This window comes from Vigna unguiculata, chromosome 2, assembly GCF_004118075.2.
Source record: "Vigna unguiculata cultivar IT97K-499-35 chromosome 2, ASM411807v1, whole genome shotgun sequence".
Taxonomy (NCBI): domain Eukaryota; kingdom Viridiplantae; phylum Streptophyta; class Magnoliopsida; order Fabales; family Fabaceae; genus Vigna; species Vigna unguiculata.
The window spans coordinates 26,966,271-26,993,098 of NC_040280.1; the positions used below are offsets into that span (position 1 = coordinate 26,966,271).

The 26,828-nt window shown below is 30.2% G+C and overlaps 7 protein-coding genes across 7 annotated transcripts; 6 read left to right on the forward strand and 1 right to left on the reverse strand.

Annotated features, from left to right (window-relative positions):
- The first annotated feature begins 2,446 nt into the window (after positions 1-2,446).
- Positions 2,447-3,467, forward strand: LOC114166319. The gene has a single exon (XM_028051035.1). The coding sequence runs from the start codon at positions 2,479-2,481 to the stop codon at positions 3,349-3,351; it is 873 nt and encodes a 290-aa protein (XP_027906836.1). The 5' UTR covers positions 2,447-2,478; the 3' UTR covers positions 3,352-3,467.
- A 1,582-nt stretch (positions 3,468-5,049) lies between these two features.
- LOC114166443 lies at positions 5,050-6,031 on the forward strand. Its single transcript, XM_028051181.1, has one exon. It carries the CDS (start codon positions 5,082-5,084, stop codon positions 5,946-5,948), a length of 867 nt encoding a protein of 288 aa, XP_027906982.1. The 5' UTR covers positions 5,050-5,081; the 3' UTR covers positions 5,949-6,031.
- Positions 6,032-8,615: 2,584 nt separating this feature from the next.
- LOC114174706 lies at positions 8,616-9,705 on the forward strand. The gene has a single exon (XM_028059534.1). It carries the CDS (start codon positions 8,833-8,835, stop codon positions 9,703-9,705), a length of 873 nt encoding a protein of 290 aa, XP_027915335.1. The 5' UTR covers positions 8,616-8,832.
- Positions 9,706-11,073: 1,368 nt separating this feature from the next.
- LOC114174691 lies at positions 11,074-12,130 on the forward strand. The gene has a single exon (XM_028059517.1). The coding sequence runs from the start codon at positions 11,117-11,119 to the stop codon at positions 11,987-11,989; it is 873 nt and encodes a 290-aa protein (XP_027915318.1). The 5' UTR covers positions 11,074-11,116; the 3' UTR covers positions 11,990-12,130.
- A 3,021-nt stretch (positions 12,131-15,151) lies between these two features.
- Positions 15,152-16,071, reverse strand: LOC114174671 (vacuolar iron transporter homolog 4-like). The gene has a single exon (XM_028059497.1). It carries the CDS (start codon positions 16,043-16,045, stop codon positions 15,353-15,355), a length of 693 nt encoding a protein of 230 aa, XP_027915298.1. The 5' UTR covers positions 16,046-16,071; the 3' UTR covers positions 15,152-15,352.
- A 6,191-nt stretch (positions 16,072-22,262) lies between these two features.
- LOC114174701 lies at positions 22,263-23,297 on the forward strand. The gene has a single exon (XM_028059527.1). It carries the CDS (start codon positions 22,302-22,304, stop codon positions 23,172-23,174), a length of 873 nt encoding a protein of 290 aa, XP_027915328.1. The 5' UTR covers positions 22,263-22,301; the 3' UTR covers positions 23,175-23,297.
- Positions 23,298-24,157: 860 nt separating this feature from the next.
- LOC114174444 lies at positions 24,158-25,319 on the forward strand. Its single transcript, XM_028059286.1, has one exon. It carries the CDS (start codon positions 24,347-24,349, stop codon positions 25,211-25,213), a length of 867 nt encoding a protein of 288 aa, XP_027915087.1. The 5' UTR covers positions 24,158-24,346; the 3' UTR covers positions 25,214-25,319.
- The last annotated feature ends 1,509 nt before the right edge of the window (positions 25,320-26,828 follow it).

Sequence of the window (26,828 nt, forward strand, 5' to 3'; positions counted from 1 at the left end):
TAATTCATAATATATTTTAAAATTTTATTGTTGTTATGGATTATATATTTTAGAGGATAAATACTGCATTATGGATAATACAGTATGAAGCAAATGACTTCATCGTATAAAAAACACAAAAATATCCTTCTTTACTGTATCACACCACAACTTCCTTAAAAGTAATGGGAGTGCAGAAAGAAAATGTCTTTCTATGATTCTGAATTGTGAACTTTAAAAAGGTGATACATATTTATTAGGGTTTTTACTTTTTGCATCCCACAATTCATACCACTTAAATTATCAAATTAACTATTTTATCCTGATTTTGAATTATATATTTTGAAATTTTTCGAAACCAGTCTTTCAAAATTTTCAGAACAGAAATTTTAGAAAAAACTTGGGGAACAAAATTTTCAGGAACACAAAAACTTGCGGAACAAAGTTTTCTGGAGCACATGAAATATGTTTCGAAATAAATTTTTCAAAATGCATATAATAATTATCAAAAACAAGTTTTATTTTATTCTTCTACACCATTCTCTCTTTTCGGATCGGCTGGTTTGGTTATGTTAGAAATGAGTGAGTCCAATCCGACTCATTTTTTGGTGAGCCAAAAATTTTATAACCCGACTCAACTCATCATGGGTTGATAGGTTAAGTGAGTTGACTCATATGAAAATAAAAAATATTGTTTTAATCATTTTCAAATATTCAAATTTGTAGGATGATAACAATTTTCTTCTTTTTCGGATATTAAAATTTGTAGGATCTCAAAGATATTAAAAAATGCATATAAATACAACAAGATTAGAGTTTCTTTCTCTTATTTAAACATATAAAAAAATATTTTTAAAAAAATAAGTGAGTTGTAATTAAATGAGTCTAACTCAGCTCGAACCTACATGACCTGTGATCAAATAAGTACAACTCATTTTCGTTCATAATTGAAAAAAATTTTAAATTTCTCAATCCAATCCGGTTCAAATACGTGATCAACACGGGGTTGTGGCCGTTTTGACATGTTTGGGTGACAAAAGTAATGTGGCGAAGTGAGTAGTGAAGGATGTCTAAGTCTTTTCCTGGGTGTAGGAAGCAATAGCCTTTCTTAGCCACATCCTAGGTGCAGGAAGCAATAGGTTCTCTGGAATGGGCTTTCAAGAGCCCGTTTTGGAATGTACCAAAAGTGACTCAAAATCAAGTGAGACGCAGAAAGAGACTTTCGGGTCATTTTTTCAAAAAAGGAAAACCAATTTCTTTCGGCTAAAGAATCCCATTTTTTTCAGGAACTTCATCGACATATATTATTTATTATGTGATAAAAAACACAACCCCATATGCCACTGTAGCTCTACATTTTGATATATATTCTCAATTACGTCCAGAAATTTAAAAATAATTTTATGAAAACAATTCACCGAAAACTTAAAAGGAAGAAACTTAATACAAAACTAAAGCTGAATAAAATACCATTTCCTTGTTCTACCACGATTCCCAACTCACTAGGGCAGAGACACAAAATAGCAGCATGTTTATAGAAAGTTGCATTTTGAATGATGAAAAATTCTTTCAGAATAACCCACAGCATTAAAGCAAAAATAAAATAAAATCATATCCTTCATTTCCATGTTCATTGTTGTATCCGAGATGTATTTGGTCGAGTTCATGTATCAAGTCTTGAGGTATGAAAATGTTGAAGAACCTGCGTGGAAGAGATGGACAACATGTGTTCTCATTCTACTTTGTTGTCTGCTATGTTTTTGTTTCTCCCCAACAATTAACATTAACAATGGGATCGTAGGATACTCGTCCTTTGTATGTACCACCATTCCACAAGATTTCTCAACAAAAGCAGATAGAGGAACGATATTCTTCTTTTTGTTTAAAACAGAATGAAATAACGAGTGAATTGGTAAAATCAACGAATTAGACATAAAGGTTACAAGCCATTCATGCACACACAAAAATAGCCAATCATTTTGTTCTCGAAATTGTAAACAACATCATACTATATACATAACTCAAATTGTTGTCTATTTGTTACATCCAACAAGATGTGTACATCATGGATCCAAGAGCCATTTATTGCATCATTCTTTTAGTTTTGTGTCTTCTGCGTTGAGACAAGTCCAAGAGGCAATGTGGCAGCAAAAGAAGCAAACTGGGTGATGACTAATGAAGTTCTCTGATTGCCAACACTAGGAGGACATGCCAGTTATGCAACATAAACCCATTTCAATACTATTTTGGCCTCTATTATGTCACAAATAATAGTGCAAAATGTTTGGCAGAGATGTGACAAATTCACCTAATGAGTAGGAAACACATGCTACAACCACATGCTCACGTTCATCATCACAGTTTAGTTGTTTTTCCTATTTTCTTCACCAATAGGAATGGATCATGTTGCACCTATATATATAGAGAGTTAAGGACTTGGTGAGAGCACAAAAACATTGAGCTTCCTTTGAAAAAGTACAGAGCACAAAAAGGGTAACCATGGCAAACAAATTCCATGTTCGCTCAAACAGTTTCCCTACTGGATCTCATCCTAGCATCACTAGAATAGAGGAAGAGCTTAACAAGCTTAAAACTTGGGAAGACACTTCCACATCCACATCAAACTCAATTGCCACTGGCTTCTCCTTGCTATCAGATTTGCATATTTGCTTGGAAGATCTTCTCAACATGGCTTCAACCCAGAAGCTCATTTCTAACCATCAAGGTCAGAAATGCATACAAGAGCTTCTGGATGGTTCAGTGAGAATTTTGGACATCTGTGACATCACAAGAGACAACATGTTACAAATTAAGGAAAATGTTCAAGCCCTTCATTCTGCTCTCAGAAGGAGAAAGGGGGATTCAAGCATTGAAAGAATTGTAGCGGAATATAATTTCTTCTCAAAGAAGATGAAGAAGAATGCTAAGAAGTTGATCACAACATTGAAGCAGATGGAGAACAAATTTGGAGTATCCCCAGTGTTGGATCAAGACCAGCAACTTGTTTCTTTGATTAGAGTGGTTAGGGAAGTCATTGGAATGAACATGTCTGTCTTTCAATCGCTGTTAGCTTTTTTAACCGTGTCTGCTTCAAAATCAAAGGCAACCAAATGGTTATTGGTAGCAAAATTAATGCAGAAGGGAGTGATAGCATGTGAAGAGAACACAAAAAACTTGAACGAGTTACAGTGTGTGGAAGCATCTTTAAGCAGCCTTGTAAACGAAGGTACCAATGTTGCAACAATGCAGGCTGCACATGAAAGATTGGAGGCTTTGGAGAATGGAATTGAAATCATAGAAAATGGTTTGGAGAGCGTATTCAGGCGCATGGTTAAAACAAGAGCATGCCTTTTGAATATCATCACTCAATAGAGTTTAGACAGTGTTCAATCTTGATTTTCTCTCCAAATTCTCCAAAGTATCCAAGTTTTAGGGATCAGTTGAGTATTGAAAAGTTTTGCCCCATCAATTTGTACATGTATACAACTCAAAAGTCAAACAATGAATAGAACAGAATTTTTATACTCTATATTTCAATCTTCAGGTCATCTCTTTCCTTAAGAGAAATTTCTTTACTCTTATCATGTTTCTGTTACCAAGCATATAATTTACTTGTTAGAGAATGTTGGGTAAAGTCAACGTCCTTATCATTTAAAAGTTCTTCGAGGTTGGATTTCATTAACTCAACTCAATGCAAAGACTCTAAACAATATATATTTATATTTCTAACATAATCTACACATTCACATCATAAACTCACTAGTTCTAATTCCTTATAGGCATGTTTTAAACAACAAATAGCTTAGATAATCAACCATGAACATGAAGCACAAGGAATGGACACAAAAGTCGTGGTATATTGCAAAGATAAAACTACATCAAGTTAAGATATATTACATCCAACCCCAATAAATAATCAAGTTAAGATATATTACATCCAATCCCAATAAATAATGAGGTGAGATTGAAGATTGTTGTTCTTGTAAGACCATAGATTTATGATTTTTTCTAATTATATATCGTTCATATTATTCATATTTATCTAATGTAGGACTTCCGATTCAGTTTAAATTCCTCAAAATGTTTGGCTTGAAACAACCACAATTTAGTATAATTATTTTCTTACAATGAGGAAGGATGAAAATTTTCCCTCCTCTTCCATTTTCTTTCTTTCTTTTAATCTCCTAATGGTTTTTTTTCTTCTTTCTAGAAATACTCCAGCCTTAAGTTTTGTCTTTGTTTTCTTCTAAACGTTCTTTCTTCTGTAGCTTGTGAGACATTAACAAAGCTCTGCTTAGACAAATTCTTATTTTCTTTTACTCAAACAAAGAGGCAAATTTTTCTGCAATAGAGTCACATGGAAAAAATAAAGAAAAGGATGTGTGCACACAAAACCTTAAACAATAACATCAGCCCCTTGAAACTGGGACGATGGATACTCGTTCTTTAATGTGTACCACAATACAAAATTTTTCATTGGTTTAAAACACAATGAAAAAGAGTTGGTAAAATCAACAAGGGGGACATAAGGGTTACAAGCCACTCGTGCACACACCAAATAACTTATTCTTTTGTTCTCGACTCAAAATTAAAAAAAATAAGTCATTGTTGTCTATTTGTCAATGACCACCAGATTTGGATTTCACAGATCCAAAAGCCATTTTTAACACTATTTTGCTGTTATAACATCTTGTCATTGAGACAAGCCAGCTAATGTATATCCTTGAAGCTGAAACAACACATTTTATAATTCTAAGTCAAGATGAAATGTAGCAGCAAAGGAGGCAAATTAATTGATGACTAATGAGGTTTTCTGATTGCCAACACTTGGAGAACATGCCAGTTATGCACAACCAACCCATTTCATTACCAATGTGGCCTCTATTATATCACAAATAATAGTGCACAATGTTTGGAAGAGATGTGACAAACTCACCAAATTATTAGGAAACACATGCTGCAACCACATGCTCACACCGATCATGAATCATGAATAGGAATGAATCATGAATTGCTTCTATATATATAGAGTTAAGCACTTGGTGAGAGCACAAAAACATTGAGCTTCTTTCCAAAAAGAACAGAACACAAAAAGAGTAGCCATGGCAAACAAGTTCCATGTTCGCTCTAATAGTTTTCCTTCTGGATCTCATCCTAACACCAGTAAAGTTGAGGAAGAGCTGAACAAGCTCAAAACTTGGGAAACCACTTCCACATCCACATTAAACTCAATTGGCACTGGCTTGTCCTTGCTATCAGATTTGCATATTTGCTTGGAAGATATTCTCAACATGACTTCAACCCAGAAGCTGATTTCTAACCATCAAGGTGAGAAATGCATACAAGAGCTTCTGGAGGGTTCAGTGAGAATTTTAGACATCTGTGACATCACAAGAGACAACATGTTACAAATTAAGGAAAATGTTCAAGCCCTTCATTCTGCTCTCAGAAGGAGAAAGGGGGATTCAAGCATTGAAAGAATTGTAGCCGAATATAACTTCTTCTCTAAGAAGATGAAGAAGAATGCTAAGAAGTTGATGACATGTTTGAAGCAGATGGAGAGCAAATTTGGAGTATCCCCAGTGTTGGATAAAGATCAACAACTTGTTTCTTTGGTTAGAGTCCTCAGGGAAGTCATTGCAATGAACATGTCTATCTTTAGATCACTGTTGGCTTTCTTGACCGTGCCTGCTCCAAAGTCAAAGCCGACCAAATGGTTATCAAAGTTAATGCAGAAGGGAGTGATAACATGTGAAGAGAACACAGAAAACTCCAACGAGTTGCAGTGTGTGGAAGCATCTTTAAGCAGCCTTCTGAGTGAAGGTAGCAATGTTGGAAAGATGGAAGCTGCAACTGAGAGATTGGAAGCTTTGGAGAATGGCATTGAAAACATAGAAAATGGTTTGGAGAGCGTATTTAGGCGAATGGTTAAAACAAGAGCCTGCCTTCTGAACATCATGACTCAATAGAGATTAGCCAGTGTTCAGTCATGATTTTCTCTCCAAATTTCATGGATTCGTTGAGGATCGAAAATTTTTGTCTTGTACATGTATACAACTGAATAGTTACACTATCAAATACAACGAAATGTTTATACTCTTATATTTCGATATATTTTTTCTTGCAGTCAGCTTTTTCCTATTTCCTTTATTTGAGAAGACCTGGTAAAAAATAAAATTAGCATCATTTTATACCTCGGTAACTTTCATAGGTGCAAACTTCAAAGATCTACCTGGAGTAGTTGTGAAAGACAACAAAGTTGAATGGGATGGATCGATTGAGAGAGTGATGCTAGACTCTGGAAAGCCTTTGGTACTTACCACTGTCACCTTTGCTTAGGATATTATCTCTAATTTTAATCTATTTTATGCTCATGCAAATAACTTCATTCTGTTATGTTTTTAATAAAATTTGTATCAGAGTTTCTGATCTAACTTACTGGTTAAAACCCAGACCATTTGGTCGTTTGTGATGGGACGAGATTGTGTCAACAGTGATTAAAGGGCCAGGTTATTATGACTTGATAAACAAAAGCAACATAAATTCCCATTTTAGCCATTTAGAATGGTTGGTTTCTGTATGCATTATCAAAATTTTGTTGATAAATAAGACTTTTTAGATAAACACTCTATACGTTAAAATCTTAATCCAAAACCTTAAGGCAATGTTGTTATGGGCCTTTATTCTTATATAGTGTTTAACTTTGTTTTTTTTTATCCAATGTGGAACTTTTGACTCATACTTGAACAATCCCCCTCTCTAAACTTAAAAGTTTATTTTGATTTTCATCCTTCTTCCTTCATCTTGACTTTGTCATGTGTAGCCCACACCATGCTTGTTTCTTTCGTGATTTGTCAGGTTTTTCACTTACTTCATAGCCGACTTTGCTTTCATTGTGTCTGACTTGTTCTCTTCATTCTCGGTGATTGATGTGCTATTTGCTTTGACCGACTTCTTATTAACCTTGATCGACTTGTCCTATGCTGGGTTCTTTATTATCACTGTGGCTGACTTGTCATTAACGAATTCCTCTCAATAGGCCGAACTCATTGTAAGAGATCGGACAATTCTCACGTCTTCTTTACACCAAACACATAATCCATTTCAATCGTTAATTCTCATCTTGCATCGGAGGTGCAAATCTAAGATCCTTCCTGGCATGTAAGTGCTTTTGCGAACTGAACACTTCTTGTTCAAGTTCCAATCGCTTATGCAAAACCTTTTTTCTACTTTCAAAGCTTGCCTGTAACTTTGTATTATCTCTAACTTCCTTTTCAATTCTTTATTACAAAATGTCTCTTTCAAGCTCTAACTTTTGGATAATAGACTCGTCTTTTCCAAGATCCAAACTATCTACACTCCACATCGGCTCCTGTTAAATTTTTTGAGATGTTCACTTGCTCTCCCAAACATCGTTTGTGTTTCGCCTTCCTTCTTTGTAGAAATGGTTCATTAAGAAGTAACTGTCGATGATGTGATATTTTTAAAGATCAAACATTTACAAACATTTACACAGAAAAATTTAATTGTACATGATAAACTTTAAAAAAAAATGAACAGTTTTTGTATCTTCAAGTTAACAAACTTGAAAAATGAATTTATAGGTAAAATTTATATATATATATATATAATTATTTTACAATAATATAAATTTATAATTATTATTTTTAAATATATGTTCATAGGTCTTCCCCACACAAATCTATCTAAACATAATACAAAAATAGAAACAGTAATGCATATGCCATAGTCAAAAGTTCAAAACTCAATTATAAAGTCAATAATTTTAAGTTCAAATGTATTAAATATTTCAATATTCCAAAAATAGAAAAATTGTTTCCCAATCAGTATTTTATTAAATATAGCCTTGTTTCCCTTTCTACCATACAATTCCACCGCTCCAGTATTATTGTAGAAACAAATATTGTAAATATAGCCACTAAGATTCTTCATTTTGATCTCCTAGTAACTTTTTTCTGGAACTGCTCCAGTCTTGAGTTTTGTCTCTGTTTTCTTATAAACATTCTCTCTTCTGTATCTGTAAGACATTAACAAAGCTCTGCTTAGACAAATTCTTATTTTCTTTTAGAGAGGAGATCTTTTACTCAAACAAAGATGCCAAAATTTTCTGCAATTAGAGTCACATGCTAAACAGAAATGATGTGTGCACACACAAAGCCTTTAACAATAACATCAACCCCTTGAAACTGGGACGGTGGATACTTGTCCTTTAATGTGTACCACAATACAAAATTCTTCATTGGTTTAAAACAGAATGAAAAGGATTTGGTAAAATCAACAAGGGAGACACAAGGGTTACAAGCCACTCGTGCACACGCCAAATAACTCATCCTTTTGTTCTCAAAATCTGTACTCAAATTTAGAAAAATGTCTATTTGTCAATGACCACCAGATTTGGATCTCACAGATCTAAAAGCCATTTTAAAAACTATTTTGCAGTTATAGTTTCTTATCATTGAGACAAGACACGTAATGTATATCCTTGAAGCTGAAACAACACATTTTATAATTTTAAGTAAAGATGCAATGTGGCAGCAAAGGAGGCAAATTAATTGATGACTAATGAGGTTTTCTGATTGCCAACACTTGGAGAACATGCCAGTTACCATTTCATTACAAATATGGCCTATATTGTATCACAAATAATAGTGCCAATGTTTGGCAGAGATGTGACAAACTCACCAAATTATTAGGAAACACATGCTGCAACCACATGCTCACATCGATCATGAATCATGAATTGCTTCTATATATATAGAGTTAAGCACTTGGTGAGAACACAAAAACATTGAGCTTCTTTCGAAAAAGAACAGAACACAAAAAAGAGTAGCCATGGCAAACAAGTTCCATGTTCGCTCTAACAGTTTTCCTTCTGGATCTCATCCTAACATCAGTAGAGTAGAGGAAGAGTTGAACAAGCTCAAAACTTGGGAAGCCACTTCCACTTCTACATCAAACTCAATTGGCACGGGCTTGTCCTTGCTATCAGATTTGCATATTTGCTTGGAAGATCTTCTCAACATGGCTTCAACCCAAAAGCTGATTTCTAACCATTATGGTGAGAAATCCATGGAAGAGCTAATGGATTGTTCAGTGAGAATTTTGGATATCTGTGGCATCACAAGAGACACCATGTTACAAATTAAGGAAAATGTTCAAGCCCTTCATTCTGCTCTAAGAAGGAGGAAGGGGGATTCAAGCATTGAAAGAATTGTAGCCGAATATAATTTCTTCTCAAAGAAGATGAAGAAGAATGCCAAGAAGTTGATCACAACTTTAAAGCAGATGGAGAACAAATTTGGAGTATCCCCAGTGTTGGAGGAAGATCAACAACTTGTATCTTTGGTTAGATTGCTAAGGGAAGTCATTGTAATGAACATGTCTATCTTCCGATCCCTGTTAACTTTTTTGACCGTGCCTGCTTCAAAATCAAAGGCAACCAAATGGTTATTGGTGGCAAAATTAATGCAGAAGGGAGTGATAGCATGTGAAGAGAAGCAGAAGAGTTTGAACGAGTTACGGTGTGTGGAAGCATCTTTAAGCAGCCTTGTGAGTGAAGGAACCAATGTTGCAACGATGAAAGCTGCAAATGAGAGTTTGGAAGCTTTGGAGAATGGCATTGAAAGCATTGAAAATGGTTTGGAGAACGTATTTAGGCGAATGGTTAAAACAAGAGCCTGCCTTTTAAACATCATGACTCAATAGAGATTAGACAGTGTTCGGTCATGATTTTCTCTCCAAATTTTATGGATCCTTTGAGGATTGAAAAATTTTGTCTTGTACATGTATACAACTCAATAGTTACACACTATCAAATACAACGAAATGTTTATACTCTATATATTTCGATATATTTTTCCTTGCAGTCAGCTTTTTCTTAATTCCTTTATATTGATCTTGTTTTTATGACTGAACATTATAATTTACTTGTTAGAGAAGACTGTGTAAAAAATAGCATTAACATCACTTTATACCATTTCCAAAGGACAAAAGATGATTTTAAAATTTTCTGGTCAAGCAATGATTTTAAGAGATGTATGGATGAACGGAGTTCAGGCTAATCAATTTCAATTTTTCAAATGAAAAACGCAGAAAGAAGATTCAAATGGATAAACATATGTTTCTTTTCACTTAGCTACTTTAGCAAATAGGGGATACAAACTGAAGATCAGAGTAGTTTCTTTCAACTGATCTACAATACATAACGTGATAAAATATCATGTTAAGGAAAAAGACACTGCACAAATACATCTCTATTCAACAATATTCCCTAGAATTCTAACCACAGTTAGAGGATTTGATGAAATTGAATATCTAGAAGGGAAGTGTTCTCATTATCTGTTTCAAATTTCTAATTGCTCTAATAGTACGATATTTCACCTTTTCACCCACTCTTGTTTTCAGAAAAAATGATTTTCAAGTATAAATTATTCAACAAGGTTAACAATTCCAAATCAATTTTGTTATGGAGTAACCAAAGAGTTGGTAAATCAACAAGGGAGAGATAAGGGTTGCAAGCCACTCGTGCACACACCAGATAATCTAATATTTTGTTCTCGAAATCTGTAATCAAAATTATATACAACTCAAGTTGCTGTCCAAAACTGCAACCAAAATTATAAATAACTCTAAATTGTTGTCCATGTGTGATATCCCTCGAGATCCGAATCTCATCTACCAAAGCCATTTATTACACCATTTTGCAGTTTCAGCTTCTTATATTCGAGACAAGCCAGGTAATGGATACTGAAACAACATTTTTATAATTTGAAGTCAAAATGCAATGTGGCAGAAAAGAAGGCAAAATGGTTGATGACTAATGAGGTTTTCCGATTGCCAACACAAGGAGAACATGCCAGTTATGCACACCAAACGAATTTCATTATCAACTTGGTCTGTATTATATCACAGATAATAGTGCACAATGTTTGGCAGAGATGTGGCAAACTCACCAAATTATTAGGAAACATATGCAGAAACCACATGCTCACATTGATTATGAAAGGTTAATCATGAATTGCATTATACTATATATATATATAGAGTTAAGTGCTTGGTGAAAGCACAAAAACATTGAGTTTCCTTTGAGAAAGAGAAAAATACAAAAAGAGTTACCATGGCAAAGAAGTTCCATGTTCGCTCAAATAGTTTTCCTACTGGATCTCATCCTAGCATCAGTAGAGTGGAGGAAGAGCTGAACAAGCTCAAAACTTGGGAAGACACTTCCACATCCACATCAAACTCAATTGCCACTGGCTTCTCCTTGTTATCAGATTTGCATGTATGCTTGGAAGATATTCTCAACATGGCTTCAACCCAGAAGCTGCTTTCTAACCATCAAGGTGAGAAATGCATACAAGAGCTTCTGGCTGGTTCAGTGAGAATTTTAGACATCTGTGACATCACAAGAGACAACATGTTACAAATTAAGGAAAATGTTCAAGCCCTTCATTCTGCTCTCAGAAGGAGAAAGGGGGATTCAAGCATTGAAAGAATTGTAGCCGAATATAACTTCTTCTCTAAGAAGATGAAGAAGAATGCCAAGAAGTTGATCACAACATTGAAGCAGATGGAGAACAAATTTGGAGTGTCCCAAATCTTGGATGAAGATCAACAACTTGTTTCTTTGGTTAGAGTGGTTAGGGAAGTGATTGGAATGAACATGTCTGTCTTCCAATCGCTGTTAGCTTTTTTGACCGTGTCTGCTTCAAAATCAAAGGCAACCAAATGGTTATTGGTATCAAAATTAATGCAGAAGGGAGTGATAGCATGTGAAGAAAAGCAGAAGAATTTGAACGAGTTGCAGTGTGTGGAAGCATCTTTAAACAGCCTTGTAAACGAAGGTAGCAATGTTGCAACAATGAAGGCTGCACATGAAAGATTGGAGGCTTTGGAGAATGGAATTGAAATCATAGAAAATGGTTTGGAGAGCTTATTCAGGCGCATGGTTAGAACAAGAGCGTGCTTTTTGAATATCATCACTCAATAGAAACTACACACTCTTCACTCATTATTTTCTCTCCAAATCCTCTATAGCATCCAAGTTTTAGGGATCTGCAGAGGATTGAAGTTTTTTTACCTCATCCAATTGTACAGAATGAAATACAACTAGTGTTTATACTGTATATAACAAAATGTCACAAGTCATCAAATCTAATCTTCATTTTAATTAAGAAAGTTTTTTCAATAAATTTGTTAAAATGAAAAAAATAAAAAACTTATTTAAAACTAACATTAAGTAATTCCTTTAATTTTGTTTTGACTATATTTACAACAATTTTTGGAACCGATTGAATGTATGTTTACAATTTAAAAATAAAGTTTTGCGCAACAGTGCCACTGCTGAAAAAAAAAATCATTGGATAACATCTTTCTCAATTTATTATAAAATATTTTTGTGGTTTCCTCACATATATATGTTGCAATTTCATGGAAATAACTAAAAGAATATATGAAAACAAAATTCATATTTTCAGTAACAGTGTCTGCAGTTTTAGAATAAATTGCCCATAGAAAAAGCAAATTGTAAATATTAGTTTGTTGAAAAAGTAAATTGAGAGTTTCTACTTATAGTTGCAGAGTATCAAAATCCCACATATATATATATATATATATATATATATATATATATATATAATAAATGTTCTTCTGTTTTTCTTAATTTCTTGTCTAATGCGATTTTCTCTTCTAATATACCGTAAACTATAAGGGGAAAATGTAATTTTTTCCATTGAGTAAAGGATATGGCTAAGTTTTACTACAATAAGACTAAAGTTTTCAGCATAAATCACTTTATTTAAAATTATTTTATAAAAGAAAAAAACTATGTGAAATTTAGTTCATACAAGCTACACAAACATCCAATGATCATATTTATTATAATGACACGTTTATATAATAAGATGAGTATATATATAAGTTGAAAGTCCACATTAGATAAAGTTAAATAATATTATATATAAGAAAATTAGATGCACATTATGTTAAAAATTTTAAATTGAGAATGTCATGTAATATTTTGTGTAGTTTTAACAAAGAAGAGGTGTGAAAATAATGACCTGATTTGGAAGATTTGATAGAACATTATGCAGAGTGAAAGCATGAAATTTTAAACTCTCTTTCATAATAAATAAAGAGACTTTTGTTTCGAAGAAGATGTTATATCTATCAGTTCTTTCTTTTGTATTGTTTAAGCAATATTATGTTAACTTTATTTGTGCAAAATATTCCATGCTTTAATTTAAAGATCACAGGATGTGACACATTTGAATTAACATATATTTAAAAATAGCTTACACTCAGCTGAAGTGATAGAAAGTTCAAGTACATGTTTTATTTAATTAGAAAATGTGCCTGCCTTTCTGAGTTTGAAAATCTTCTTTTCCTTTTCAAAGTAACTAAATCTTCTTTTTTTTTTTAAGAGAAGATCTTTAATATTTTTTCTTAATGTATACATTCTTTTTAGCTTTTAAAGTTTCTCTAGAATTGGAGCAGAACTCTTATTTTATTATTTTATTTATTCAAATTGAAATATATAATGTTAGTAGAATTATCATTTTTCGATGTAAATATATTTTAGGTTTCTTACTATATATGATTTTTAATTTGAACAACTTTTTTCTTTTAAATAGACCTGTAATGAATTAACTATGTTGGTTTAAGTTATTTTTACTACGGTGTGTAAAATCTATTACTTAAGTATTTATTAAGTTGTCTAATATATAGCACGAGAGTTAAATAATGATTAATATTAATAAATGTTCTAATCTATAAGTATATAGAGAATATATTTTTTTTTGTCTTTTTTTCTAATTTTACCTCTTAATTATTCTTTTTTAAATTCAAATAATTATTTATAATAAAAAAATTATCTTTTGAGTTTTATCATTTTAGTAACTACTTATCATAAAAAAAGAATCATTTGTTATTTCATCGTTTTAGTAACTATATCTATAACTATATTATACATTTTTTGAATTTTATTCTTTTAATTACTATTTTTAAAATTTAAATAATTTGTATATATTTAAAAATTTCCTATTCATATGATAACGTTTATATTTACGTTAGTTTATATCTAAATATAAAAAAAAAAAATCTTCTTATTCATATAATTTTTATTTTTATTTTATCCTTTTTAATGTAATTGTTAACTAATTTGATTTACCGTATGTTAAATTAAAAGAAAATTAATTTAATTTTCATATCTAATTTATTATAAAATATTATGTTTATTTTTAGTGAGCCAATCCAACTCGACTCAATTAATTAAAAAAATATTTTTTTTTATTTTTTTTTCGATCAAAACTAAATTATAATTATAATTAAAATCTAAATAAATTTTAATACAATGCAAACCAAAATAAAAAAAGTATAAATTATTTATACGTTAGCTAAAAAAATAACCTAACACAACCCAAATATAAAGCTCAACTTAATAAAAAATACTTGTGTGATCCTTTCATTTGCAGGTTGGTCCAACCCGGCTCATCACGGGTTCAACCCGGGTGAGCTGTATTCTAAATGAGCTGGGTTTCAAATAAATCGGGTCAAAAATTAACCCGTATTAAAATTTATAAAAAAATTTTAACCCAATCCAACTTGAACCAATGATGAGTCGGGTTGACTCACTGATTCTAATCCATTTTGACTATTTAGACGTATAAAATATTTTCTACATTACATACATAATTCTAGGTTAATTAATGGATCATATTACTTTTGACACTTTAATTTTTTCTCTTACATTCAACTTACAATTTCCTATGATATTATTTTATTATAATATTCCGTTTATATTTACTTTTATTACATTATTACATTAAGTATAATATTTTATTATAAAACCAATTGTCAAGTGTACGTTGGTTTAAAAGTGAATGTCAAGCAATACTTTTCCTTAATTATAATATATCCTTTACAAAGATAATATTTTATATTATTTAAAAAGAAATTAATGAAATGTTTCACAATTTAATTTACGAGCGAAAAACATAATTAACTTTTAAAAAATATCATTCCATAACACTGTAATCTTATTTTCATTCACAGTGTTTTTTTATTGATATATTATATCCATAAATTGAAAATCAACAAATTTGTACTAATACGATACATCAATACAATGAATTATATTCATTTACTTGATCTCTTCTCACATCACATTCACATTTCTCTTTTTCTACCAGGTGTCCATTGGCATGCAAGACAACACTTTTCACACGACAAATTTCTAACAACATAGAATATTATTAGAAAAAGAAAACCAAAAGATCTATCATAAGTTATCTTAAATTTTTTAATTAACCTTCTCTTATAATATTTTTCAAGTGAGAAAAAAAAAATCAAAGACTCAAATCTCAGCAAAGGCAAATAACTTGGTGAGGCCAAATGTTAGAGTCATAGCCATCCAACCTCCGATGAGCACTCTAAGGCAAGATTTTGTGATCGGAGTTTTTCCGAGCACCGCTCCTAACCAACCAAACACCACCAACGTGATGCTAGCCACAGCAACAACAACACCAAGTCTTATTTTATGGTTCCTTATGAATGCAGCAGATAGCAGTGGCACCACTGCACCCACAGAAAATGCTAAAGCTGATGCTACAGCAGCATGAAATGGATTCGGCAACTTTTCCCTTTTACCTTCTTCACTCACTCCATCATCATCATCATCATCACCAACAACAACAACCTTGTTTTCTCTCTCTCTTTCGATCTCACCCATTTCTATGTCGTACTGAGTGTACACAGACACAAACTCTCCAATTGCCATGCTGCATGCCCCTGCAATTAACCCCGCAAAACCAGCAAGAACCATGGCTGTTACGTTCTCCTTAACAGCTCCAACACCCATCATCAATGATGCCACCGAGACTAATCCATCGTTCGCTCCCAACACTGCTGCACGCACCCAATTCGCCCTCTCAGAATAATCTATGTTTTTTGCTTCAATTTCTTGCTTTCGTTTTCGCTCCACCCCAATCGCCCCAACACGAATCTCAACATGATTTTCATTACTTTTCTCACCATCAAGGGAAGCCATGAAGGATATATATATATATATATAAAGTTTTGATTTTGAGAGTTTGTGGATTTACACAGGTTGAAATGCAGCGTATTTATAGAGTAAAGGAAGGAACTTTGAGAATGAAAAGAGAATAGAGGTTGTGTAGAGGCACTAGCTAGTGGTGGTGGCTTTAACTAATGAATTGGGTTCTCGTTTTAGAATTTGTCAGAAAAAATAAAAAAGGTGGATTCATTATTTCTCATATTCCTCTTCATCAACTTAATCAGCAGATAATTCATGTGGTTCAATTAATTAGTTTGGTTTGGTTTGTTATTTTTGAAGTATGAGTTTTAGCCATGTGGGTATTAAGAAAGATGAAAAGAATATATTTTGATAGGAGTAGAGGTATATGCTTGTGAGGTACGGGAACAGTAGAAATATTCTGAGAATTACTAAAAGTGTAAAGTTTGGTTTTGAGAGTTGAGGCATTTTTGCGAATTTCAACGTATAAGCAATTGAAATGACTGATATGAGGTAGGAAAAAACATGTTGTTATCAGTATAACTGCCTAGCTCATAAAAAATAAAATAAAAATAGGTGCCCATGGAGTATTTGATTTTTTCTTTCCTTTAATTTTAGTTCAAAATTGAAAATAGTTCTTCAAATTTTAGATTAATTCAGTCTCTCAATTTTAGAAATGTGTGTAATTAATTTTTTAACTAAATTTTTTAAGTTTATTTGATATTTTAAACGTGTTTTTAAATAAACATTGAAGCGAAAATAAGTTAAACGATGTAAACAATTTAAATATTTTCACTCCTTTATTAAAGATGAAAGACTGAATGAGTTTAAAGTTTCGAAATGATCTAATTTCAATTCTCAATAAGAGTTAAGAGACAAAAACATATTTAACCCTTCATTAAATAAGATTTAATTTAATTTAATATTAAATTTGAATTAAATTAAATTAATATTTTGTAATTTGGTTTGAATTGGTTTTACTTTCCGTAAAATATCGAAAGGTGTTTTTTATAAAAATTATTAGAGACATCTTTCAATTTTTTTTGAATTATTATTATGTTCATATATAATCTTAACTTTCTCTTGTACTTATAAATAAGTTACATCATTTTTTTATTAGAAATTAGATTAATGAAGTCTTAAAAATATCTTAAAATTTGTTATTTTTAATACATTTTTTATTAACTTTTAAAATGTTTATTAATGGAATAACTTGACTGTCACTTTTGTCTTTACATTTTTAATGAAGTAGTTAACTTGCTTATTTTCTTTTGGGTGATGATATATAAACACTATATTTTCTATTCTATGTCTATTCAACATTAACAAAAAGTATTTTTATTTTAAAATATAAAATAAATTATGAGATAAGAAAATTAAAATATTAATATTTTATTAGGCGTAAAAAGTTGCAGAAAGATTGAAAGATTTACGTTTATATTAAAAAAAAAAAACTAATTGACCTAAGAATTGGAGGGGATTGAAAATAGAATAAACAAGTTGATGGAAAAACAAAAATAACAACTATATAATCGTTCACCATAAAATTGAGCTATAAAATCCCTTTGAAAAAATTATAAATAAATCAACAGTCAATATAACAGTTTATTTAATAAGAATCCAATAAAAATATCAAAATTAATTATGTATTTCAATTTAATTAAACCTAAATAAAATTAGTGATTTGTTTTAAATAAAGCTATTTGCTCCGATTCTTTTAAACATTTTGTCATAAACAATAAAATAGAAAACTTTTTTTAGTCAAGCACAATAAATAAAAATGGAAAACTTTCTTACTCAAGCACAATAAATAATAAATAAAATTGGAAAATTAAGTTCCTTCCCGCAAAGTTAAAGTGATCTTAAATGACATTTACGTAATCCTTTAATTTTTAAATACTCGTTTATTTATTTTATTACTTAAATTTTCAATAATATAATATTTTTTATTTTGAAATAATATATTCATTAAATTTTGAATAAAAATATACGTAGAAAATAAGTTTTAAAATGTAATATTTTAAAACAAAATCATCAGTAAAAAAATTTGAATAATTCTAGTCTTTAGTTTTATTGTTTTTTTTATTATACATTTTTTTCTCCTGTTTTTGAATTGTTTGAATTATTATATATCTACAAAATTTAAAACAAAATCATCAGTAAAAAAATTTGAATAATTCTAGTCTTTAGTTTTATTGTTTTTTTATTATACATTTTTTTCTCCTGTTTTTGAATTGTTTGAATTATTATATATCTACAAAATTCATTCGCATATCTGATTACTTTCTCTCTTATCACAAATTTTTGTGTTGTTATATAAAAATGATATATTATGAATCACTCTAGTATAACATTTTATAATTTTTGCTCTTTTTCTAATATTTTTATCTACTATTTTTTTCACATAAAAGTGTTTGACTTTTAATTTCAAGTATTTAATTGAATAAACACTTCATTCTTTAGATAATGTAAAAATTTATATTCTTCATTATTTTTTATCTTTGGTCTTTGTTTTACTTGAATAACTTTTTGTTAAAATAATTTTTATTATTTTTCAAGAATTCCACTATTTTGATATTTAACTAATTTTCTTATCTATAAAAAAAAATAAAACCTAACTTTTTTTTATCAATTTTTAACAAATTAATGCTTGAGATAAAGAAAATAAAAGGTGAAAGTACTATTGTATTTTAAAAATTGTAATAAAATAAAATAATATTTTTAAACTAAACATAAAAGAGTAATAATATGTTTGGACAAAATTTAGAAGGGATAATTAATTTTTATATAAAATTTGAAATATTTATTTCAAAATATGTTGTTTAGAGAGAGCATTTTAAAAGAAGTTAACTTTTTGAGATTTATTAGAGGAATTTTATTATTTTATATTATAAAATTTTAAATTTTATCTAGAAATATTAAACTAGAACTGTTCATGTTTTTTGTATATAGTTATGCAATTTATATTTTAGTTTAATTTCAACCAAGTTTTGTTTTTTACTAGTTGTCGGGATTATGTTTTATTCTATATAGGCAGAGATTTCTCGTATGAATGTTAATGGTGTTAAATTTTGTTCACACTCACCAATCAAGTTTTTTTTTTTTTTAATTTTTTTTTTATGTTAATGAGGTAAGTGTTTTGTCAACCTTAACTGTAATTATTTTAATTAATACAAAAAATATCAACTGACAATCAATTAAAAGGTTGACCAGTGAATAATTTTGACTAACATCATAATAAAAAAAAGCTCTGACTAAATCATCAAAATGATTTTGGACCACCAGTCGGAAATATCTATGTTAATAAAACGTTTTTAATAGATTTTAACTGAAAAATATTTAAATCAACTTTAAATGAAAAATATGATCTAACAATACTTTTTGAATGGTTAAATATTATTTAAAATTATTATTTTTATTTGATAATAAATCAAATTTCTCTAAATAAAATATTTAAATTAAAACAATTCAAATTTAATATATTTTATTTTCTTTAACTAATGAAATTTTCCTTCTCTTTCATCAAGCAATACCCTTGAATAGAGGGTAGCTAGAAGTTAGTACAAAGTTTGGAGGATTAATAACAAACAATTACGTTTACTTAAAAAATAAATTTATGGATATATGAAAATGGTGTTTCATCAAGTTTTTTTTAATGATATTTTTTCATCCTTCCTTATTTTTTAAAATGTTTAATTTATTTTTCTTATTTTATATATTTTATTAAAAATAATAAAATAAAACTATTTTTTATCACTTTTGGTACAAACTAATGCTTGAAACAAAGACAAAGCATAAATAAAATGCAATTTTAAAACAAAAAAGGTTAGCTAGAATTGAGTTGTAGAGTGGGGAGGCATAGTAGCTATAAAGAATGGCTTGGTAGAACTTACTTTAAAATTATATTAAACCATTCAGCCCAATAAATAAAAATATTACTATAGTATTTTTTTATTTGAAGAACAAGTTTTTAGAATTAATTATTTATTTTTTACTCAAACACAAAAATGATTAATTTTTATTTTCTTATTTTGAATATTTGCTGAACATAATAATAAAAAATATGTATTCATCATATACAACTTAATGTTTGAAAAAAAAAAACAAAACGTAAATAAAATTATATTTTCAAAATTGTGAATGAAATAAAAAGTAATTTCAAACTAAACACTACAAAATAAAGTGTACAAATGACCCATTGTTCCTCCTTTCAAAAAATACCTTTAAAGAATATGATATGGAGGCTTTAGTAGCAAGCAAATGCTATCATGGTTCATTAGTTGAATTATCCTATTATAAAAAATATTTAGATGATAAGGATAATAACCGATGATTTGATAAAAATAAATTTCATATGAATACGTAATAGCAAATTCTTGGGTTTATATATATATATATATATATATATATGACATTGATTTTACATATATAAGATATTAGAAAAAATATTTTTAATTCTTGAAGTTTGATCTAAATTTGAAAATGGTTTCTGCTTGAAACTTGTCACTGTTTACATGTGTAGGGACCAAACAGTAACCAAGTTTCAACCAAGAATCATTTCCAAATTAAGTTCAAACTTCAGGACTAAAAATATTTTTTTTTTATTTTCGTGAAAAGCGTCGGTCTAATCGATGCTAGTTTCTTATTTTTGTAAAAAAAAAAATTAAATAACACATGACACGATGTTTGTTATTTTTAACGCGCCAAAAAAATAGAGACCAAAAACAATAAGTTTGAAAGTGTAGGGACCAAACTGAAATTATGTGAATTTATTCTTATATAGTGTTTAACTTTGTCAATACTATCCAAGGGGGGACTTTTGACTCACACTTGGACTATTCCCAATATCAATTTATAAATAAACTATATATATTATTTTTTTACTTTATTAAAATTTTAATTATATTTATTTAAATTTCAGTTTTTCTAATTCTTAAAATGAGTAGAAAATAATTTAAACGTTGTTATGTTGTTAGATTATATTTCTAATAAGATAGATGATGATCAAATTTAACCAATCATTCATGAATTGGATAAATATTTTATATTAAGGATTTCTCCTCTTTTGTTCTCCTTTTGGGTGTTTTGTAAATGAGAAGTTTTTGGTGTTTAATATTTTGAGACTTAATAAGAGTTTAATTGGATTTTTAGAAGTATGGGAAAAAAATTGTTAAGTGGAGTTAATTGTTATATATACTTAATACGATATGGGTATATGTATGATCTTTATAGAAATGATCACGTTCAGGAGTGATTATGAATGAATATGTATAACTTGAATTGTTAAAAATATTTTTTTCATTATAAGAAAGTTATATTATCATAATAGATGATAAAACTATAAAAATATTTGTTTTTAACTACTGCTGGGAAGCAAGACCAACATGGTAACACAAATGATTATGCATGCACTAAATCTCTTATTCACACAAAACCACTAACCTGCATCATTGATTTTGAGATTTGAAAATCTGTGATGTTTCCACAATCCTTTTTTTTTTTTTTTTATTTCTCCGTGCACTTAACAAATATATAACACAAACCAACCCCTTGACAATGGGACAGTAAGGTACAGGTTCTTTTATATGTACCATACGATTTCTCAAGAAAATCATATAAAGCAATATGAGAGACATTGTTGGTTTGGTTTAGAACATAGTGCAAGAGTTGGTAAAATCATTAAGGAAGGTTACAAGCCACTCGTGCCCATCATTTTGTTCTCAAAATCTGTAATCAAAATTATAAAGAACTCAAATTGTTGTCCAATTGTCATATACCACGAGATCCGGATCTCATCCACAGAAAACCATTTATTTTTTCAATTATATAGCTCCTTACCATTGTGACAAGCCAGATAATGGATATGCTTGAAGCTGAAACAGCACCATTTTTTTATTGCGAAATCAAGAGGCAATGTGGCAGAAAAGGAGGCAAACTAGGTGATGAGTAATGAAGTTTTCTGATTGCAAACACAGGGAGAACATGCCAGTTATGCAACACAAACCCATTTCAATACTATTTTGGCCTCTATTATGCCACAAATAATGGTGCACAATGTTTGGCACAGATGCGACAAACTCACCTAATGAGTAGAAAACACATGCTACAACCACATGCTCACATTCATCATCACAGGTTAGTTGTTTTTCCTATTTTCTTCACCAATAGGAACGGATCATGGATTGCACCTATATATATGTATAGAGTTAAGGAATTTGTGAGAGCACAAAAACATTGAGCTTACAAAGAACAAAATACAAAAAGAGTAATCATGGCAAACAAATTCCATGTTCGCTCAAACAGTTTCCCTACTGGATCTCATCCTAGCATCACTAGAATAGAGGAGGAGCTTAACAAGCTCAAAACTTGGGAAGACACTTCCACATCCACATCAAACTCAATTGCCACTGGCTTCTCCTTGCTATCAGATTTGCATGTATGTTTGGAAGATATTCTCAACATGGCTTCAACCCAGAAGCTCATTTCTAACCATCAAGGTGAGAAATGCATGCAAGAGCTTCTGGATGGTTCAGTGAGAATTTTGGACATCTGTGACATCACAAGAGACAACATGTTACAAATTAAGGAAAGTGTTCAAGCCCTTCATTCTGCTCTAAGAAGGAGAAAGGGGGATTCAAGCATTGAAAGAATTGTAGCCGAATATAACTTATTCTCTAAGAAGATGAAGAAGAATGCTAAGAAGTTGATCACAACATTGAAGCAGATGGAGAACAAATTTGGAGTGTCCCAAATCTTGGATGAAGATCAACAACTTGTTTCTTTGGTCAGAGTGGTTAGGGAAGTGATTGGAATGAACATGTCTGTCTTCCAATCGCTGTTAGCTTTTTTAACCGTGTCTGCTTCAAAATCAAAGGCAACCAAATGGTTACTGGTAGCAAAATTAATGCAGAAGGGAGTGATAGCATGTGAAGAGAACACAAAAAACTCCAACGAGTTGATGTGTGTGGAAGCATCTTTAAGCAGCCTTGTAAACGAAGGTAGCAATGTTGCAACAATGAAGGCTGCACATGAAAGATTGGAGGCTTTGGAGAATGGAATTGAAATCATAGAAAATGGTTTGGAGAGTGTATTCAGGCGCATGGTTAGAACAAGAGCATGCCTTTTGAATATCATCGCTCAATAGAAACTACACACTCTTCACTCATTATTTTCTCTCCAAATCCTCCATAGCATCCAAGTTTTAGGGATCAACGAGGATTGAAAAATTTTGTCCTATTGTACATGTACACAATTCAATAGTTATATAATGAAATGCAACAAAATGTTATGTATACTCTATATTCGATACACTTTTGTTTCAAGTCACCTTTTTCCTTGACACTCCTGCACCGTTAACAATAAAAGTGCAATGCTCCTTAACACATACTGCAAAACGCAATTGAGACATAATTAATAAGTTTACTTATTTCGTTAATAATATAGAACTCAAAAAATCACTATAAATTAACTTGTAATCAGTGAAAATATATTTCTCTTACACTGACATTAAACATCTGACATATGAACACAAGATTTTACAATAAGAGATTAACAAGTGGTAAATTAATTTATATCTTTTAGGCTTTCACTTTTTTTTAGCATAGTTATAAAATAGGCATAAACCATTCCCAAGTAAATTTTGCAGGTGAAAATGCATTTTTTTTATCGGTACCAGTGTCAAACTTCGAACAAAACCATCGAAGCTGGGTAAAATCAGAAGAGACAAACAAGCACAAATGCCACTCGTGCACACACCAAACTAATCTAATGCTATAATTTTCGAATCATTTGGTTCTTTGAATTGTAATAAGCTTATCTGTCACTTCAATTATTGTACATTTTCTAGTATATCTCATGAGATCAAAATCTCAACCATGCAAAAACAATTTCAATTCATTGCAGTTTTAGCTCCTTCATATTGAGACAACTCAGTGGACATCTCTGAAACAACAAACAGCAACAGTATATTTTATATTTGAAACAGAAAACTAGTTGATGAGTTATGATGTTTTCTGATTACCAACACTCAAAGAACATGCCAGTTATGCAGCAAAAACCTATTTTATTACCACTGTGTCTTACAGAATATCACGATGTTGGGAAGAGGTGTGACAATCTCACCTAATTCAAAGGGAATCCCATGAGAGCACCACATGTTGATTAAGAGAAGGTACTCATCTTTTTCTAGGCATTTATTGAAATCATGGAATGATTAATGAATCGTCAATGGCCACTATATATATAATGAGGTAAAGGACTAAGAATGAGAACACAATTCTGAAAAAAGAACAAACAACAAAAGAGAAAGTAACAACAATGGCAAACATGTACCATGTTCGCTCAAATAGTTTCCCTTCTGTTTCTCACCCCAGCTCCATCAGAATAGAGGAGGAGCTAAGTAAAATGAGGACATGGGAAGCCACATCCACGTCAAATTCTGAGTCAATTGGCACTGGCTTATCCTTGCTTGAAGATTTGTTCATTTGCTTCGAAGATTTTCTCAACATGGCATCAACTCAAAAAGTGATTTCGAACCATCAAGGTCAGAAATGCATGGAAGAGGTGTTGGATGGTTCAGTGAGAGTTTTGGATATCTGTGGCATTACAAGGAACACGGTTTCACAAGTTAAGGAAAATGCTCAAGCCCTTCATTCTGCTCTCAGGAGGAGAAAGGGAGATTCAAGCATTGAAAAAAGCGTGGCTGAGTACAATTTATTCACAAGAAAGATGAAGAGAAGTGCCAAGAAGTTGATCTCATCTTTAAAGCAGATGGAAAGTAAATTTGGATCATCAACAGTGTTGAATCAAGATCAAGATGCTGTGATAAGAGTTCTTAGGGAGGTTATTACGATGAACTTGTCCATCTTTCAAACCATTTTGTCTTACTTGGCTGTGCCAGCTTCAAAAGCAAAGAATACTAAATGGTTGATGGTGGCAAAATTGATGCACAAAAGGGTAACATCATGTGAAGAAAACTCCCAGAATCTGAACGAGTTGCAGTGTGTGGAAGGATCTTTAAGCACCCTTTTAGGCGAAGGTGCTAATGTTTTGAAGGTACAGGCTTTGCGTGAGGGATTGGAGGGTTTGGAAAATGCCATTGAAAGCATAGAAAATGGTTTGGAGAGAATGTTTAGACGCTTAGTTAGAACAAGAGCTAATCTTTTGAACATAATGACTCCATAGAGAGTGCTCAATCGTAGTTTTGTCTGCAAATTTTGCCTAAAAACTTGTAAATGTGTATGTATATATATACACGATTCAATAGTTACACAAACAAATACAACCAAAAGTTCATGGACTATATTTTGATCTCTTCTTCTTCTTCAAGTTGTCTTTTCTCTGTTAATTGCGAGACCAAGAATTACTTTTAATGTGATGTTCTCTGCCTGAACACTATAGTGAGTGATATTGGTCAAACAACCATGTCCTATAAGCAAGTGAAGTAATTATTTGTCTTTGGAGAAATTTAATAAGAAAACCTTCGATTCACTGTTACTTTTCATCAAGGTTGGAAGCAAGAATACAAACGAGTCAAGTAATCAGAGCTAATATGATCTGATTCATTTATTGAAGAAATCATACTTAAACGTTTTTAAAACCCTATTTAAATAAAAGTAATCCAAATTTTAAGCCTTAAAAAAGTTAATCAACCTAATGAATATATATAGAGAGAGAGAGGGAGAGAGGGAGATTTTAATTTGGGAATCTAATTAGACATTTTAATTTATTTATTTATTTTGTTATTTGTGTCCCTGTTACAGTTCATATGTCAGTTAAATTAAAAGAATTATCATTTTATAGTGTTAGGAATAATATAGATTAAGCCATTTCTAATAAATATATATACATCACCATATGTTAATTGTCATGAAAAAAAAAATCACTACACCAAAAGAAAAAGTTTAAAGTATTTTAGGAATCAATTAAAAATGACAAAATAAAATAATATATATATAACATATTTTAATAATGTAAAAATAAATAATAATATATTTTCAAGTATCATATGACAAAATAGATTTTTAAACAAATTAGGGACTATTAATTAATTGATTATAAATATAAATAATATCTAATTTTAAATTAGGTATGAAAATGCGAAAGAGTATGTACTATGTATTTATTAGGTTGTTTATTTGATAATTTAAAAATTTTATAACTTTATTTAGTCTTTAGTTTCGTAACATATGTAAAACATATCCAAATGTTATTCGATATTCACATTTAATATTTATAATATTATAATTTATTTTTTGTATTTAACAATGAAAAAAATGTATATCTTTTCAACATTGAAATATTTAAATATTATGATGTGATTTATATTTTCTTGTAAAAAATTATTTAATTAATATTTAAAATATTAAAAAGACGAATACATACATGAATATGCTATAATTATTTGTTGACGATGATGAAAATGAAATAAAAATTTCATATTCTTTGAATATAATCAAGAATATAAATTTGTATCATGGAAAGTAAATTTTAAAATAAAATTTATATTATGAATTATCTTTCAAATTTGTATCACATATTATATAATTTAAAAAATAAATTTGTAGTACGGATTAATCATTTAGAACATAAATCTACATGCATTTCATAATGTAAATTCATATTTCGAATTGAACAATCCAAAATTCCAAAATGTGTAGAATTAATATTTTTGTGTAATCCAAAATATTTACTATAAATCTGAAATTATAATTTCAACATAGATATAATTGAAATTTTAAAAAATACGGAGGTGCGGAAAGAAAACATGGAGTAGAATAAGAAATTCACCATTGTTTAT

Coding starts and splice junctions, on each gene's coding strand:
- LOC114166319 (XM_028051035.1), top strand. CDS start 2,479: ATGGCAAACAAATTCCATGTTCGCTCAAACAGTTTCCCTACTGGATCT.
- LOC114166443 (XM_028051181.1), top strand. CDS start 5,082: ATGGCAAACAAGTTCCATGTTCGCTCTAATAGTTTTCCTTCTGGATCT.
- LOC114174706 (XM_028059534.1), top strand. CDS start 8,833: ATGGCAAACAAGTTCCATGTTCGCTCTAACAGTTTTCCTTCTGGATCT.
- LOC114174691 (XM_028059517.1), top strand. CDS start 11,117: ATGGCAAAGAAGTTCCATGTTCGCTCAAATAGTTTTCCTACTGGATCT.
- LOC114174671 (XM_028059497.1), bottom strand. CDS start 16,045: ATGGCTTCCCTTGATGGTGAGAAAAGTAATGAAAATCATGTTGAGATT.
- LOC114174701 (XM_028059527.1), top strand. CDS start 22,302: ATGGCAAACAAATTCCATGTTCGCTCAAACAGTTTCCCTACTGGATCT.
- LOC114174444 (XM_028059286.1), top strand. CDS start 24,347: ATGGCAAACATGTACCATGTTCGCTCAAATAGTTTCCCTTCTGTTTCT.